Source organism: Manduca sexta, chromosome 16 (genome assembly GCF_014839805.1).
Source record: "Manduca sexta isolate Smith_Timp_Sample1 chromosome 16, JHU_Msex_v1.0, whole genome shotgun sequence".
Taxonomy (NCBI): Eukaryota; Metazoa; Arthropoda; class Insecta; order Lepidoptera; family Sphingidae; genus Manduca; species Manduca sexta.
The window spans coordinates 9,456,071-9,468,655 of record NC_051130.1 but is presented as its reverse complement, the minus strand read 5'-3'; the positions used below and the strand labels follow the sequence as shown (position 1 = coordinate 9,468,655).

Below are 12,585 nucleotides of genomic sequence, written 5' to 3'. Positions count from 1 at the left end.
AATAATTCTACAAGAATAACAAGTTCTTTGTGCATGCTTCAGGATTGCTATATATTCTTTTGCGGATTTTGCTCTCTGATATACTTAAACAAAAACGTATTTAATAACAGAGATAAAAGTTATTTCGCATCTTTTGAGATTATATTTAACTTTTTTAATATTTAGTTAGCTTTTCTATTCTCTTCATAGATCAGGGCCCTTATTCTGTATGATAGTGTAAACGCGTAACGCGGCCGTGTCATGTTATCTTCGAGAAATGTGCGTGGAATGGTATTCTGTAAGCCAAATTTCTTTAGTACTAAACATGACGCGTTGTGTTACGTGCTAGTTACGCACTGTCAAAATAACGTGCGCACATTTGCGTGTTCACATTTCTCGAAGATTACATGACACGGTTGTGTTACGCGTTTACACTATCATACAGAATAAGGGCCCTGTGGATTTTCTATAAAATAATATCAGGTATTAAAAACTTCTTACCAAAATGAAATCAATAATCGACTTTGGATTTACTGACACGAAAAAATAATATTGATACGACCAAAGGACACGACTGACATCAATCATGGTCAGATTGGGTCAGATATAGAAACAAATAATTCATGACTAGTTTATGAGTCTCGGTTTCCGTATAATAATATACGTTTTAATGTTCCCAATGGGAAACTAAATTTTTAGTTACATAGTCTCATACTCCATCAAGATGTCCTACGAATTCCACGTGGATGCAATGAAAAGATCCCTCCGACGCAATAGATGGTGGTATCAAGCTAACATAATGAAAGTGCTGCAGGATTGTAAAGAAAAAGGAGTGAGAGACATTGAGACATCAGTTGCACTTGCCGAGCAATTGTTTGCGGTACTTATAGTACAATTTTTTTTGTTAGGTTTTTAGGGCACACTGAATATGAGTAAGGAATGTTTCGATTAAATAAATGATTAGGGTGGGTTAAGTAAAAGGTGTCGTATCTGTTGGTCCATCAATAAACAATTAATCGTTTCTAAATTCGGATTCAAATATTGTATTAAGAGCTTTATAGCAGCAACCAAATATAGAATATTTATTCAATAAAAGTACTTGATATGAATGAAAATATTTTTTATCATTTATTTTATCTATATTATTTCTATAGATATTAGAGCAGCCTGTAGCTAAAGCCACTCCAGTACCATCGCACGATCTAGAGCCCTTCGAAAAGGACGACTTGATGAAACCCGTCGAACCTGAAGTGTTGAACTTACTATACGGGAGTACAGATAAAGGGGCCGCTGAGATATACTTTAAGGCTAGGACCAAAAAGGCGCCGGAGGATAAGTAAGTAAAATAACAAGAAGAAACTAATCATTACTGACAATCTGCGTTTCGTTGCCCGAAAGTTTTGCCCATAATCATTTGAAGCCGATTTAAAAAGGTATAAGTACAAACAGGGTATCACCCCCTTAAATAAACAGTTCTGTCCATGATTTCTAAGCTCTAAAATCACAGGTACTATTTCCGAATCGCAACGAATTGGGACTACGGCTGGCAACAGAAGCAGTCGCGGCAGCGTGCGCGCGACGTCAACAGAGGGCGCTGCGCCATCCTGCGGGACACGTTCTACCGGAAGAACAACCTCGCGCCAGACCCGCAGCACTACAGCCAGCCCGCTGGCGGAGAAATATCTATCTGCAGCGAGTACTCTTGCAGCTTCAACTGAGGTCTGTGACTTGTAGTTACTACGCTGCTGGTAAATTTATTGAACCACATTGGTGCTATTTCCCGGTAATGTTTATTGAAACGGAATTTTTATATTTAATAGTAGCGTGATCTATTAGAAATTAAAACTGGATATGTATCAACAGAGTAAATGACTACACAATATATTGCAAAAACATATATTTTATAATTTTATTATTTACAATAATTCAACTTTTATGTACATATTAACAACAGCAAATGTAATCCTTGTCTTAAGGCCACATCTGTCTGTTCCAAAGGGAATTAATATGTGGTACATCAACAGTTATCATTTCCAGATTGTAAGGAAATCATTATTCCAATGGACGATTTCACCGCAACCTCGTAGGGTACCATTCGATGCCTACACTAAAATATAAAAATAATATGAACATGGAAACTCTGTAACAACTATTGTGACAAACTAACGAAATACGTCCATTGAAATGCGAAGACGGAACGATAAATACTCAAAATGCTAACTAACCACATGGTCAACAACATTCGCTCTCCCAACAAATCACTAAAGAGAAAATAAACACTACAAAATAATAAATATGAGACAGTTTTGTTCTTTCTCAATTTCACATAGCATATGTACAATTTAATTTTATATATCAGTCGTTAGTTTCTTAGAATCATCTCGAAGTCCCCTGTTTATCGTACAGACATATTATGCACTCAGCTTTGGCATTCAACCTAATGGCGTTACTCGTTGCAATATTATATTGTACAGCACAATATTCACTGCCGCACATTAACCAGTTATCATGAAACTGTTACAAATTACATTGTCAACTATAAAGGCTTGGTAATATATTTTTACACACTTGCTGCTATATGCAAGGCTATATAACAATGATAGATAACAAATCTCTATATGAATTCATTAATTATAACAAATAATTTTTGCCTGCTGCTTGCTTGGCATGGGAGTGATCAAACAGCCTGTTTCATATATAGGAATTTAAAATTCGGAGAGTTTCTTTGTCTGTGTGCATAGAACTTAACCTTAGCTTCTTGAATGCCTAATCTGAATGGAGCCTAATTATGAATTAGGTTTGCCGGACCATCAATATCCAATTTAAAATTAAATTTATTCAGTAATTCTACTGCAATATGAGATGTACAAAGTTCGAAAATTATTCCAAAATGTGATGTGAATGAGATCAACAAATGTTCCTAAATATAGTAATGGTCTTGCGTTAGCGCAATTTAACTTTACTGCTCTGAAGTTTATTTTGACTTGTGATTAACATCAAACCGGCAAAGTCAAATAGTGCATAGTGCAAATGATAAATGAATTCTTGACAATTGTGTCTGATATGATATTATTATTGTCACATTTCTGTGTACTTGACAGCACAAATGGAGATGTATTGATTCATATCCATCTACATGGGGGCGAGTCATGTAACCGCGCTTTTTCTCATGGTAAACCTTTATAAATTTTGGCAGTTTTGTGAACCATTTGATACAAATAATAGTGTTAAATGCATTTTTGATTTGTCTACTCCAAAGGACACTGCTGGCATGATTATTTCCATCATATCTATATCAACAAAAACATATTAATATTTGTCCTAGATTCAGTGTCCTATGTGGTCCAGTGAAATGTCATTAAATGTCAGTCAAAACTGATACAAAATGACCTATAATAAATCACATTCAAACCATTGACATCACAAATTAATTCTGGAAAATAATTTTCGTGCAGTAATATCTAGTTATCTATTAGGCCTTTGATTACACAGTTCCTTAATACCAATATTGAACACAATTTAATCATCCAGTTATGCACATGGTTTATAACATAAAATCAATCCCATTTGCGTGAAACTGATGTATAATTGTGTGCAGACCACAAATTTATCTACAATCATGTAACAAAATTGTGCAATACAAAACAATGTCGAACCTACGTCTTTGTGGAGGCACAATCACAATATCTCATCATAGATTACCGTCAGCAACATTCACACTCCTCTTCTGTCGATTAATTCTCACTAATTAATATTGCCAAACAAGATTATCAGTCCTGCCTTTGGATGTGCATGGAAAAACATCTCTGGTATATGCTGGTGGCAATGAGACATTAACATCTTATAAAATTGCACTTGTACACAAATTTGTAGCCGTAAATTAAAGCCACACTACACCTCTAAGGTGTCTCTTCACTGAATTGACCTTTAGATGGCTCACTAATTCATTGGTACATTGTTGCTGATGTTAGAGATGTCACTTCACTTTAGATGGAAAATAGTCTTATCACATCACTATTTCACTATGGTGGTTGATGAAGGGGCATCATCTATACCACTCAACATGACCACTGATTGTCAAGTTTCAGTCACATAGTGTGGCTATGTATTATCACATGGCCCATGTTTGTGTTGTGGCACTAGTCAACCGCGTGACATCACTATGTGGCGTGGCTGACGTTGGGCGGAGGCGGCAGGCTGGGCGGCGGGCCACTCGTCCACTGCACGAGCGCGTGCTGCGGCAGCTGCGTCGCCTGAAAGTGGTCCTTGAGCAACGCCTGCGAGAAGTTGCAGTGCATTTGATATGCTTCCGTCTCACGCTCAGTGTCGCCTGCTAGTCTGTACAAATCTGGAAAGAAAATTCTTTTGTACAATTTCTTTAATAATAAAGTTAATATTCTTGTGACATAAACCCTACATTTGACCGAAAGTCTTGGAGGGTTGCTCACTGGTGAAATTGTGTAGTTTATCAAAGATAAAAACCGTTACTTTGTGCATTTGACCTAGGCGTCGTTTACTGAGACGCAGGGCGACGTGTGTTACGCGGCATCTCACACAGCGCATCGACGATTTTATCGTTTACAGTGCGACGGCGTGTGTAGTGGCCTCAGTCATCACACGTATAAACAAAAATGATGTACGATTTTGACAATAAAGATAAGTGGTGTTAAGAGTGGCGGTGTCCGCCGTTGCGCCCGCGACTGGTCCTCGGCGATCATCACTGCGGCGCACGCGGAGTGCAACGGTAGGGGTTACACAATCAAACGACTAGTTCCTTTTTGCTGTTACTAGAATAGAGAATTCCTCAATAAACGCTGCATTAGACGCGTCGATACTTCCGCGGATTCCGCCGCAAATAATGCTACATTTCAAAAACGTGTAACTTCGCTCTTCCGTATAAACAGTAATATAACGCCGTATGTTTGAATTCAGTGCGGGCCACGCCCTAACACAACGTGTGACGCCCGGATCTCCGAAAACGAGGCCTTATGAATTCACTCAGTACTGCCAATCTAAGTTAGTCAAGTGGTAAAGTTCACCAAATAAGTTGAGACTCGCCAAAAGACATAGCTTGCTGATGTTACTGCATACCTTTCAATATAGCTGACGCCCAAAGCTGCACATGCACGTCGGGTATCTTGCTGGCGAGCTGCATGGCCGGCGTGACCATGTTCATGCTCTCGCGCGAGTTGTTGATGGAGAGGAAGATGTGTCCGAGCAGCACGAGCGAGCACGACGTCAGCCTGTTGAGGTCTTCCGCGTTCGCCATCTTCAGGGTTTCGCGTAGGTACCTCCTAAAAATGGATTTATATGGGTATAATTAGAATTTTATTCTAGGACAGTTGTTATAAAGGTATATTAGTAAAAATCTTTTTTTTTATAATAAATTATCGTGAGGAAACCTGCACATCTGAGAAGTTCTCTATAGGAATTTCGATGGTGTGTGAAGTCTACCAATCCGCACTAGGCCAGCGTGGTGGACTAAGGCCTAATCCCTCTCAGTAGTAGAGGAGGCCCGTGCTGAGCAGCAAGTATATAATACAGGGCTGACATTATCATTATTATTATAATAAATTATAGAGATTATTAATCAGTTTCGTAATGATGGCCGAATAAGATCACAACAGTCGTTAAACTGGAAGGACTGTCTAGAAACAAAAAAAGCCTTAAAAAAAATTATAACTAATTCATAATACATTTGACTCACTTGGCTTCGTTATACCGCGCCTGGAAGAATGCTTGTAACCCTAAAACGTAATATGAGGCCGCTCGTAGCCCGTGCGCGTACGCCGGTAACGCCTCGGGCCTCACCTATAAATAAAATATCAAGTTAAATTTAGACTAAGATACGGATACGTTTACTTTCGTAATATTTCAATAATTCTGTACAGATGTATCTCAATGCTACTGACGCCTAACGCAATGGGCTTCAACATTTGCAGACGTCAGCTGACGGTGACTGTAAAGATTCTGCAGAATATATATAACTTCTACAGCTTTCTTGTCCCGCTTTATAGTTTTAGTTGTTTGAAACTGGCATTGTTTCTTTCAGTGCCACAGAAGAACACAACGAATGTTATGTTCTTTCATAGAACAGAACGTAACGAACTGTAACGTCGTATATTTACGTTACGTTTGTAGCACTACTTTATCTTGTGCTATTTAAACTTGTGAAATAGAACGCCCACACAAGAAATACGCCGCAACCCTCAGTCGCAATGACGATGGCATTGTTTTTCATTATATATTAATATTAAAATATGCGGTGTTTAAAACTCAAAGCTATAACATTCATCTATATGTTTAAGCGGAATACTCACTTGTTCCATAAGTTGCGCCAGATCGTTATCTCTCCTCCCCCGTAAATATACAATGGCCAAGTTTAATTTCGCGAACATCCACAAATCCCTTTCTTGTGACGTCTGGAAACAAAAATATTTAATTATGCTAATTGTTTGTGCAATAAACGGGAATTCATTTTCTCCATTGTTTTCCAAATTTGCGTAATCACAGCTCTGTGTATAACTTAAACCTTTTTTTCGCGCCTCCGCACGCGTAAATAAAAGTCCGGCTTCATATTTTCTCGGGATAAAAAGTTGACTATAGCTCTCAGGAGTAATGTAGTCCTATGACTGAAAATAAAATCGCTTCAATGGTTCTTGAAATTAGCGCGTTCAATTAACTTTTCCGCTCTTTATAATACTATAGAAGTATAGATTATATAATCTATACATTAGATTACGTACGTGTATCGCGGTGTGGAACTGCGCCTCGGCCGCTTCCATGCAGTTCATGGACATGGCGTACAGCCCCAGCAGACAGTGCAGCTGTGGTGTGTGCGCTGCCGCACTCGCCGCTAATATAAACATTATTTAAATAAAATACTTTATATTACACTAGAAAATTAATATACGTGGTAGTGTGGAAAGTTTCTGATTTGCTATTTATACTGTTTTTGTAGATGTAAAATATATATGATTAATATTTTGATTGACTCACTTTTATTTCAATGTGTATGAGTCAAGCGGTGTGTAGTGTGTAGTGTACGTACTGGTGGGCGCGCGCGCGAGCAGATGCGCGGCGCGTGCGATCTCGTGCAGCGCCTGCGCCTTGCCGCCCGCCACGAGCCGGCACAGCGCGGCGTGCTCCACCAGCGCCATGCGCAGGCGCCACGCCAGCGCCGCGCCCGACCGCGCCGCCGACCCGCCGCCCGCGCTGCCCGTCACCGCCGACACCACCGACGTGCCGCCGCCGTCATCGCTCGCTAGGGACAATATACGATAGAGATTTATACTTGACATAACGATAGTATGGCCCTGAATTATAAGATAAAATAAGCCAGGCGAACTGAAAACATCAGTTGCACTCCCATATATTTATTGTCTATGCATTAGTTGCATCACAGCATGAACATTTAACACTTTCTTACTAGACACTAAAAAACCTTCACACAAAAGGCAAATACATAAAGCCACTGACCAGTAAGTTTGTCGATCTGCGCGAGCGCCTTCTCTGTGTATTTGTGCGCCTTGTCCATGTACCCGGCCTGCGCGGAGTGCATCACGGTCACGAGGTACACCAGCACGTACAGCTGTTGCCGCGACAGCCACACGAACGACTCGCCCGGCGCGCTGCCGCACACAGCTGTCACGAACATTTTCCATTATGTTTATTTTTAAAATAATATTCCATCACTTATTAACAATCATTTGGTTACAGTTGTGAATTGTATACATATTTTTTTTTATAGTCAATAATGCATAACATCTTCAGTTCCTTCGCTTATTTTTCCCAAAACAAGTTACTATTAAATTCTGGCAACATAATTAAGACGGTAGAATTTTGGCGGGAATATTGACAGCACAATTAACTGTTTGATTCTATTTACAAAATTTTGAATGTAAGTAAAAAATGAACTCAATGTCTTACCATCGTCATCTGGCCACGTTGGCGCCATGATCGTCTGTATACTCTGTTGCAACTGTTTCAAGCATGGCTTCACACTTTTCACTTGTCCTGCCATTAAATAGTGACATACCTGAAATATTAAAATATAATTCAAGCTCAAATTATAGTCATTAGATATGAATAAAACATGGGAATACATTATTTTTTATAAAATCTTTTTTATATATTATGTACCCATTCTCTCGACAAATTTAAATAAGTACTTCATTTGTTTTTTAATGCAATCCTAAAAATATTAAGTCATTAAAGTGCAATGCAAAAATGTAGATTTAAGATTTGTGATGTTGTTTGAAACAACTAGTTAAGTAATCATGTTTGTGACAATCGCTCAATAAAAACCTCACCTTGTGTAAAATAACGTCAGATGATATCAAGGTTCAAGATTGGTAGAGTATCATTTAACTACTTTTTATCTGAGATTGTATCCATTGACAGGAATAAAATAAAGCACGCAACATTTTATACTATGTTCTATGAAAAGATAGTTGTAGACTAGACTGTAGATTAAGAATTCACCAAACATCATGTACTGTTTTCTTTTATTCTGAAGAACGTGTGATTGCCGAAATACCTATTAAAATTATTATTATACATTATTCTATTCACTAGATTGCCCTCCCCTTCTCGTTTTCTAATATCCATCTCATGGTTCTTTGGAGGATATTGCTTGGAGTTATTAATTTTTTGTTATTTGTATGCAAAGAGTGAATAAATAAATAAAATGTTCCCAATACCTATTTAATCAGTTGTCACCAGACAATTGCCTTCTAGTCTGTCTATCTTACGCGCGAAAAGTTAACCTGCGCGTTTTTACCAATCTTCTGTAATACACTGACTGCGGTTCCGAAACAATATACACCATACCCACCACGGAGTGTGCTGTCTCGCATTGGCGTTTGGGGACGCGAATGACTAAGACAGCCTTAGTTATATACACATTTGTGTGCTTTCCGCACGCGCAAAACACAAATGTTGGCATATTGTGTCAGATGCAGTTAATGCTTAATTTTACGAGAATATTTTAGGAAATCTAATCACATAGTTGAAAACATGTTCCATAGTATCTCATCGCATAGATAGTACCCTCAAAAAGCTAAATTGGGGAAACCGACATCTGTTTTCAATAGTAACAATATATATTTATATCATAATAAGTTAGTTCCTACTAAAAATACATCAGATAAGCAATAATGCAATTATATCCAAAACACAATCTGCTAACTGTAACGTTACTTTGTATTGTAAGCATTTTCTTAGAAATTGCAACATTTTAATACAATTATATCACACAAACAGTGACAAAGTATTGTAAATAATGTCACAGCTGACTTGTCATTATATTTTCATGACAAAGTTAAAACTTTATTTCATTCATAACAATATGGCCTAGTAAATGTAGACATTAAATATGCACCGTAAAAAACTATAATACTCTATAGTATAGTTTCAATTGATGCTCAATATTTGAAACAATCATATAATATGCATATAGTGTATATAGGTGTAAATTACTGAGCAAATTTAGAATGATTGGCACACACAGTGATAATGCAGAAATATGTTAGTCATATTGTCATATTTTTTTCCTAAAAGTTTTATATAAGCAGTAATTGTCCATAATGTAACTATAAATAAAATTAACAAACATGATACCCATTTATTACAATATGGATTTCACATTAGTTTTCTTTTCTTCATTAAAACTTATACTATAATACACCTAAAGATTTAATTAATTATGCACTTAGAACATACCTGCAAAACAAGAAAGAACACTTTAAGGTACTCCTTTTGATGTGGACTCCCCGTCCATGAGTCTACTAGGTGTCCGGCCTGGTTTAACAATGGTAACACTTCTTGTATTTTTTTATCTATTAACAATAACTGAAAAAAAAAAATCAATTACCATGTTATACTTTTTACATGACATAGTATTAAAGCTATAGTTGTGATTTTAGGGTGTAGTGTTTTTGTAATATTATCAACATAAGGAAATAATTTATATACTCACCATTACTCTACTTAGTAAGAACAACACGCGGGTATACGCCGCATTTGATATTTGAGCGTAATCAACACCAACTCCGAGTAAACTACTTGCAACTTCATATTCCCGTTCTGTTGCATGGATTTGCTAAAAAAAAGTTTATTATTGCATATTCCATTATTGATGTCGATTGCTTTACCACCATTTTCATTTTCCATATAAACGATCCCAATCGGTGTGTTCGATCTATCTTAGAAATGGACCAATGGGAAAAAAGTTTTTTTCCATACCAATTACTTATTTTCATTGGTTCATTCTCGGACTCGCATTGAAGATTAAGATTGAGATTTTTGTTAATTGAAAATGACTGTTAGTGGCGTATCTGTATTATGAGCGCGGTAGAACTACCGCGCCGAGGTCTCAGGTTTGAATACTATGCCAAGCAGTGGCATTGGTTTTTTTTGCTTAGTATCAGCCCAGAGTCTGTAATTGAAGGCCATATGAACATAGGCTAGCCCTCTTTCCCATCATGGGACAGAAAACATAGAGAAAAGTGAGTGCACTAGTTTCGCTTCTTCCTACTCCTATCCCAAAAATGTGAATGTGTGTTTATTGTGTTACATATGCTATATAACAAAGCTATTTATGTATGCAGCCAGTTTTGGAACCAAAAATGCAAATTCTATATCAATAGTACAGTTTAAAAAACACTAATGTAATAAAATAAAAATATTTATTTATTAACATTAAAATTAATGTTTACACATAATAAATGAGAACTCATGGTAATGCAACTACATCTCATGTACTAGTATAATCATTACAATTGGTGCCATTCATATCTATGAATAATTTTTGTAAAATTACTATCATTATAAAATAATAATTATCAATCTCGAACAATTAAAAATTATATTATTTTTAGTCATAAAAATTGTTGTAAGTAACTACATTTTATTTCCAAAATGATTATAAAATCACTGTATACAATCATGCTCTTATTTTTAAGTGATGCAATTCTCAGTTTTATCTGATTGCCAGTCATTGCTGGAATGAATATTAATAGCACTTCATAAGTTCTTGCAGTAGCTTAAAACAATACTGAGGTGAATAGATAAAATATATTCATTTGCAGTTATTGGAAAAATGATAATATATCCTTTTTAAAGAGACAAGGGGAAAATCATTGTTTAACATTATGCCAAATATGCTATTCATAATTGAGATCAAATAGAGAGAAATATTGACTGTGCAATTTTGACTTTGGCCATATCAACAAAGATAGTTTGATCCATCTCATATTATAATTCATTTATTATTCACTGTATATTATCCATAACATTGTTTTAATAATAATTTATAACACATTTATTTGTATGATTTTGCCTACAACTGCCAAATATAAATACTTTTTAATTTTCATAAATTTAATACGGTAGATCACTAATAAACTTAAAGCAGTTTATGTTTAGTTACCCTTGACATATTATTTGTCGTTATAAAACCTAGGTCTATAAGTAACAAGTCATCCGGTAATATCCATAATGATATTAAATGATTAAATCAGTGTAGAAAAACAATAAACAAACATGAAAATAGTGAAAGGTAATTTAAAAAAAAAATTCTCTTGTAATACTTACTGCCAATTGGAATATAAGCCTACAGTGCCAGTAAACACTGTGTTGTGACAACTCAATAGCTTTCCTCAAGATAGGCTTTGAGTGTGTTGGTTGGCCCTGCTGCTCAAAAAGTTCAGCCAGGACGCTCGCCGCCTCGAACTTAAAGTCGTCCAACGCATTCGTCGTCTGCGACAGGCACCACTACAAACGATAACACTTATTTCTTATTTTTTGACCCACTTCAAACAAAATGTTTACTTTCTTCAAGAAAGTTATCACACAACACGTTTGCATAGATAATATACAGACTGTAGATGAACATACGCACTCCCAAGACACAACAGTGCACGTAACGAGGAAAATAACAATAAAAAAACTTACACTTTGCTCTAAATGCGTTCTCGCCAAGTCGATGTTTTTGGTGTGCGTCAAGAGAATATTACCAAGTTGTAAATGAGTTCTGGCCTCCACTCTCGCTGGTGGTTTGAAATTAAATACAGCTTGTAGACACTGGATACAACTTTTTATGTCAGGAGGATTCGATGTGCGGAAATGTTCCGCTAAACCAAGTAGAGAAATATACAAACAGTCCTGCGGTGACGCCATTTTGACATTTCTGCTTGGAGGGAACAGTGTTGCCGTTAATAAAGTTTTGAAAACTACGAAAAGATTAAAAATATTGTTTTTTCAACACCACATTTCTTTCCACGCAAAATCATAGTGAACAAGTTGTTATAACTTATATTATAACTACTTGTTCACTTTGATTTTGCGTGGAACTTACTAATGTTCACTTGGAAATATTTTATCTTGTATATTTCACGAAAAATTACATATTATCATATCTGTTATAGTTACCTCAGATGGTACAATTCCAAAGTTAAATACAACTAGGAATATTCCGGATACAAAATTTAAATGACATTCGCAGATCCAGACTAAGTACCTTGTGTATACCTACATCTATACTATTATATAAAGCTGAAGAGTTTGTTTGTTTGTTTGAACGCGCTAATCTCAGGAACTACCGGT

At 36.4% G+C, this 12,585-nt stretch overlaps 2 protein-coding genes across 2 annotated transcripts; one reads left to right on the top strand and one right to left on the bottom strand.

The window, feature by feature from the left end:
* The first annotated feature begins 183 nt into the window (after nucleotides 1–183).
* Nucleotides 184–2,278, top strand: LOC115446518 (protein ATP6V1FNB). Its single transcript, XM_030173197.2, has 3 exons — nucleotides 184–859; nucleotides 1,134–1,315; nucleotides 1,487–2,278. Exons 1-3 carry the CDS (start codon nucleotides 704–706, stop codon nucleotides 1,695–1,697), a joined length of 549 nt encoding a protein of 182 aa, XP_030029057.1. The 5' UTR covers nucleotides 184–703; the 3' UTR covers nucleotides 1,698–2,278.
* LOC115446517 (MAU2 chromatid cohesion factor homolog) lies at nucleotides 1,862–12,191 on the bottom strand. Its single transcript, XM_030173195.2, has 12 exons — nucleotides 11,935–12,191; nucleotides 11,575–11,754; nucleotides 9,959–10,081; nucleotides 9,703–9,831; nucleotides 7,909–8,017; nucleotides 7,459–7,623; nucleotides 7,031–7,243; nucleotides 6,726–6,835; nucleotides 6,300–6,401; nucleotides 5,687–5,790; nucleotides 5,071–5,273; nucleotides 1,862–4,327 (listed from the first exon to the last, which is right to left on the bottom strand). Exons 1-12 carry the CDS (start codon nucleotides 12,157–12,159, stop codon nucleotides 4,140–4,142), a joined length of 1,851 nt encoding a protein of 616 aa, XP_030029055.2. The 5' UTR covers nucleotides 12,160–12,191; the 3' UTR covers nucleotides 1,862–4,139.
* Nucleotides 12,192–12,585: the final 394 nt, after the last annotated feature.

Bases quoted from the DNA above. Each gene is read 5' to 3' on its own strand.
- LOC115446518 (XM_030173197.2), top strand. From the start codon at position 704: ATGTCCTACGAATTCCACGTGGATGCAATGAAAAGATCCCTCCGACGC. The intron at 860-1,133 runs GTACTTATAGTA...TTATTTCTATAG, and splicing joins TTGCCGAGCAATTGTTTGCG to ATATTAGAGCAGCCTGTAGC. The intron at 1,316-1,486 runs GTAAGTAAAATA...CTAAAATCACAG, and splicing joins AAAAAGGCGCCGGAGGATAA to GTACTATTTCCGAATCGCAA.
- LOC115446517 (XM_030173195.2), bottom strand. From the start codon at position 12,159: ATGGCGTCACCGCAGGACTGTTTGTATATTTCTCTACTTGGTTTAGCG. The intron at 7,624-7,908 runs GTAAGACATTGA...TGTTCGTGACAG, and splicing joins AACGTGGCCAGATGACGATG to CTGTGTGCGGCAGCGCGCCG. The intron at 5,791-6,299 runs GTGAGTATTCCG...TTTTATTTATAG, and splicing joins TGGCGCAACTTATGGAACAA to GTGAGGCCCGAGGCGTTACC.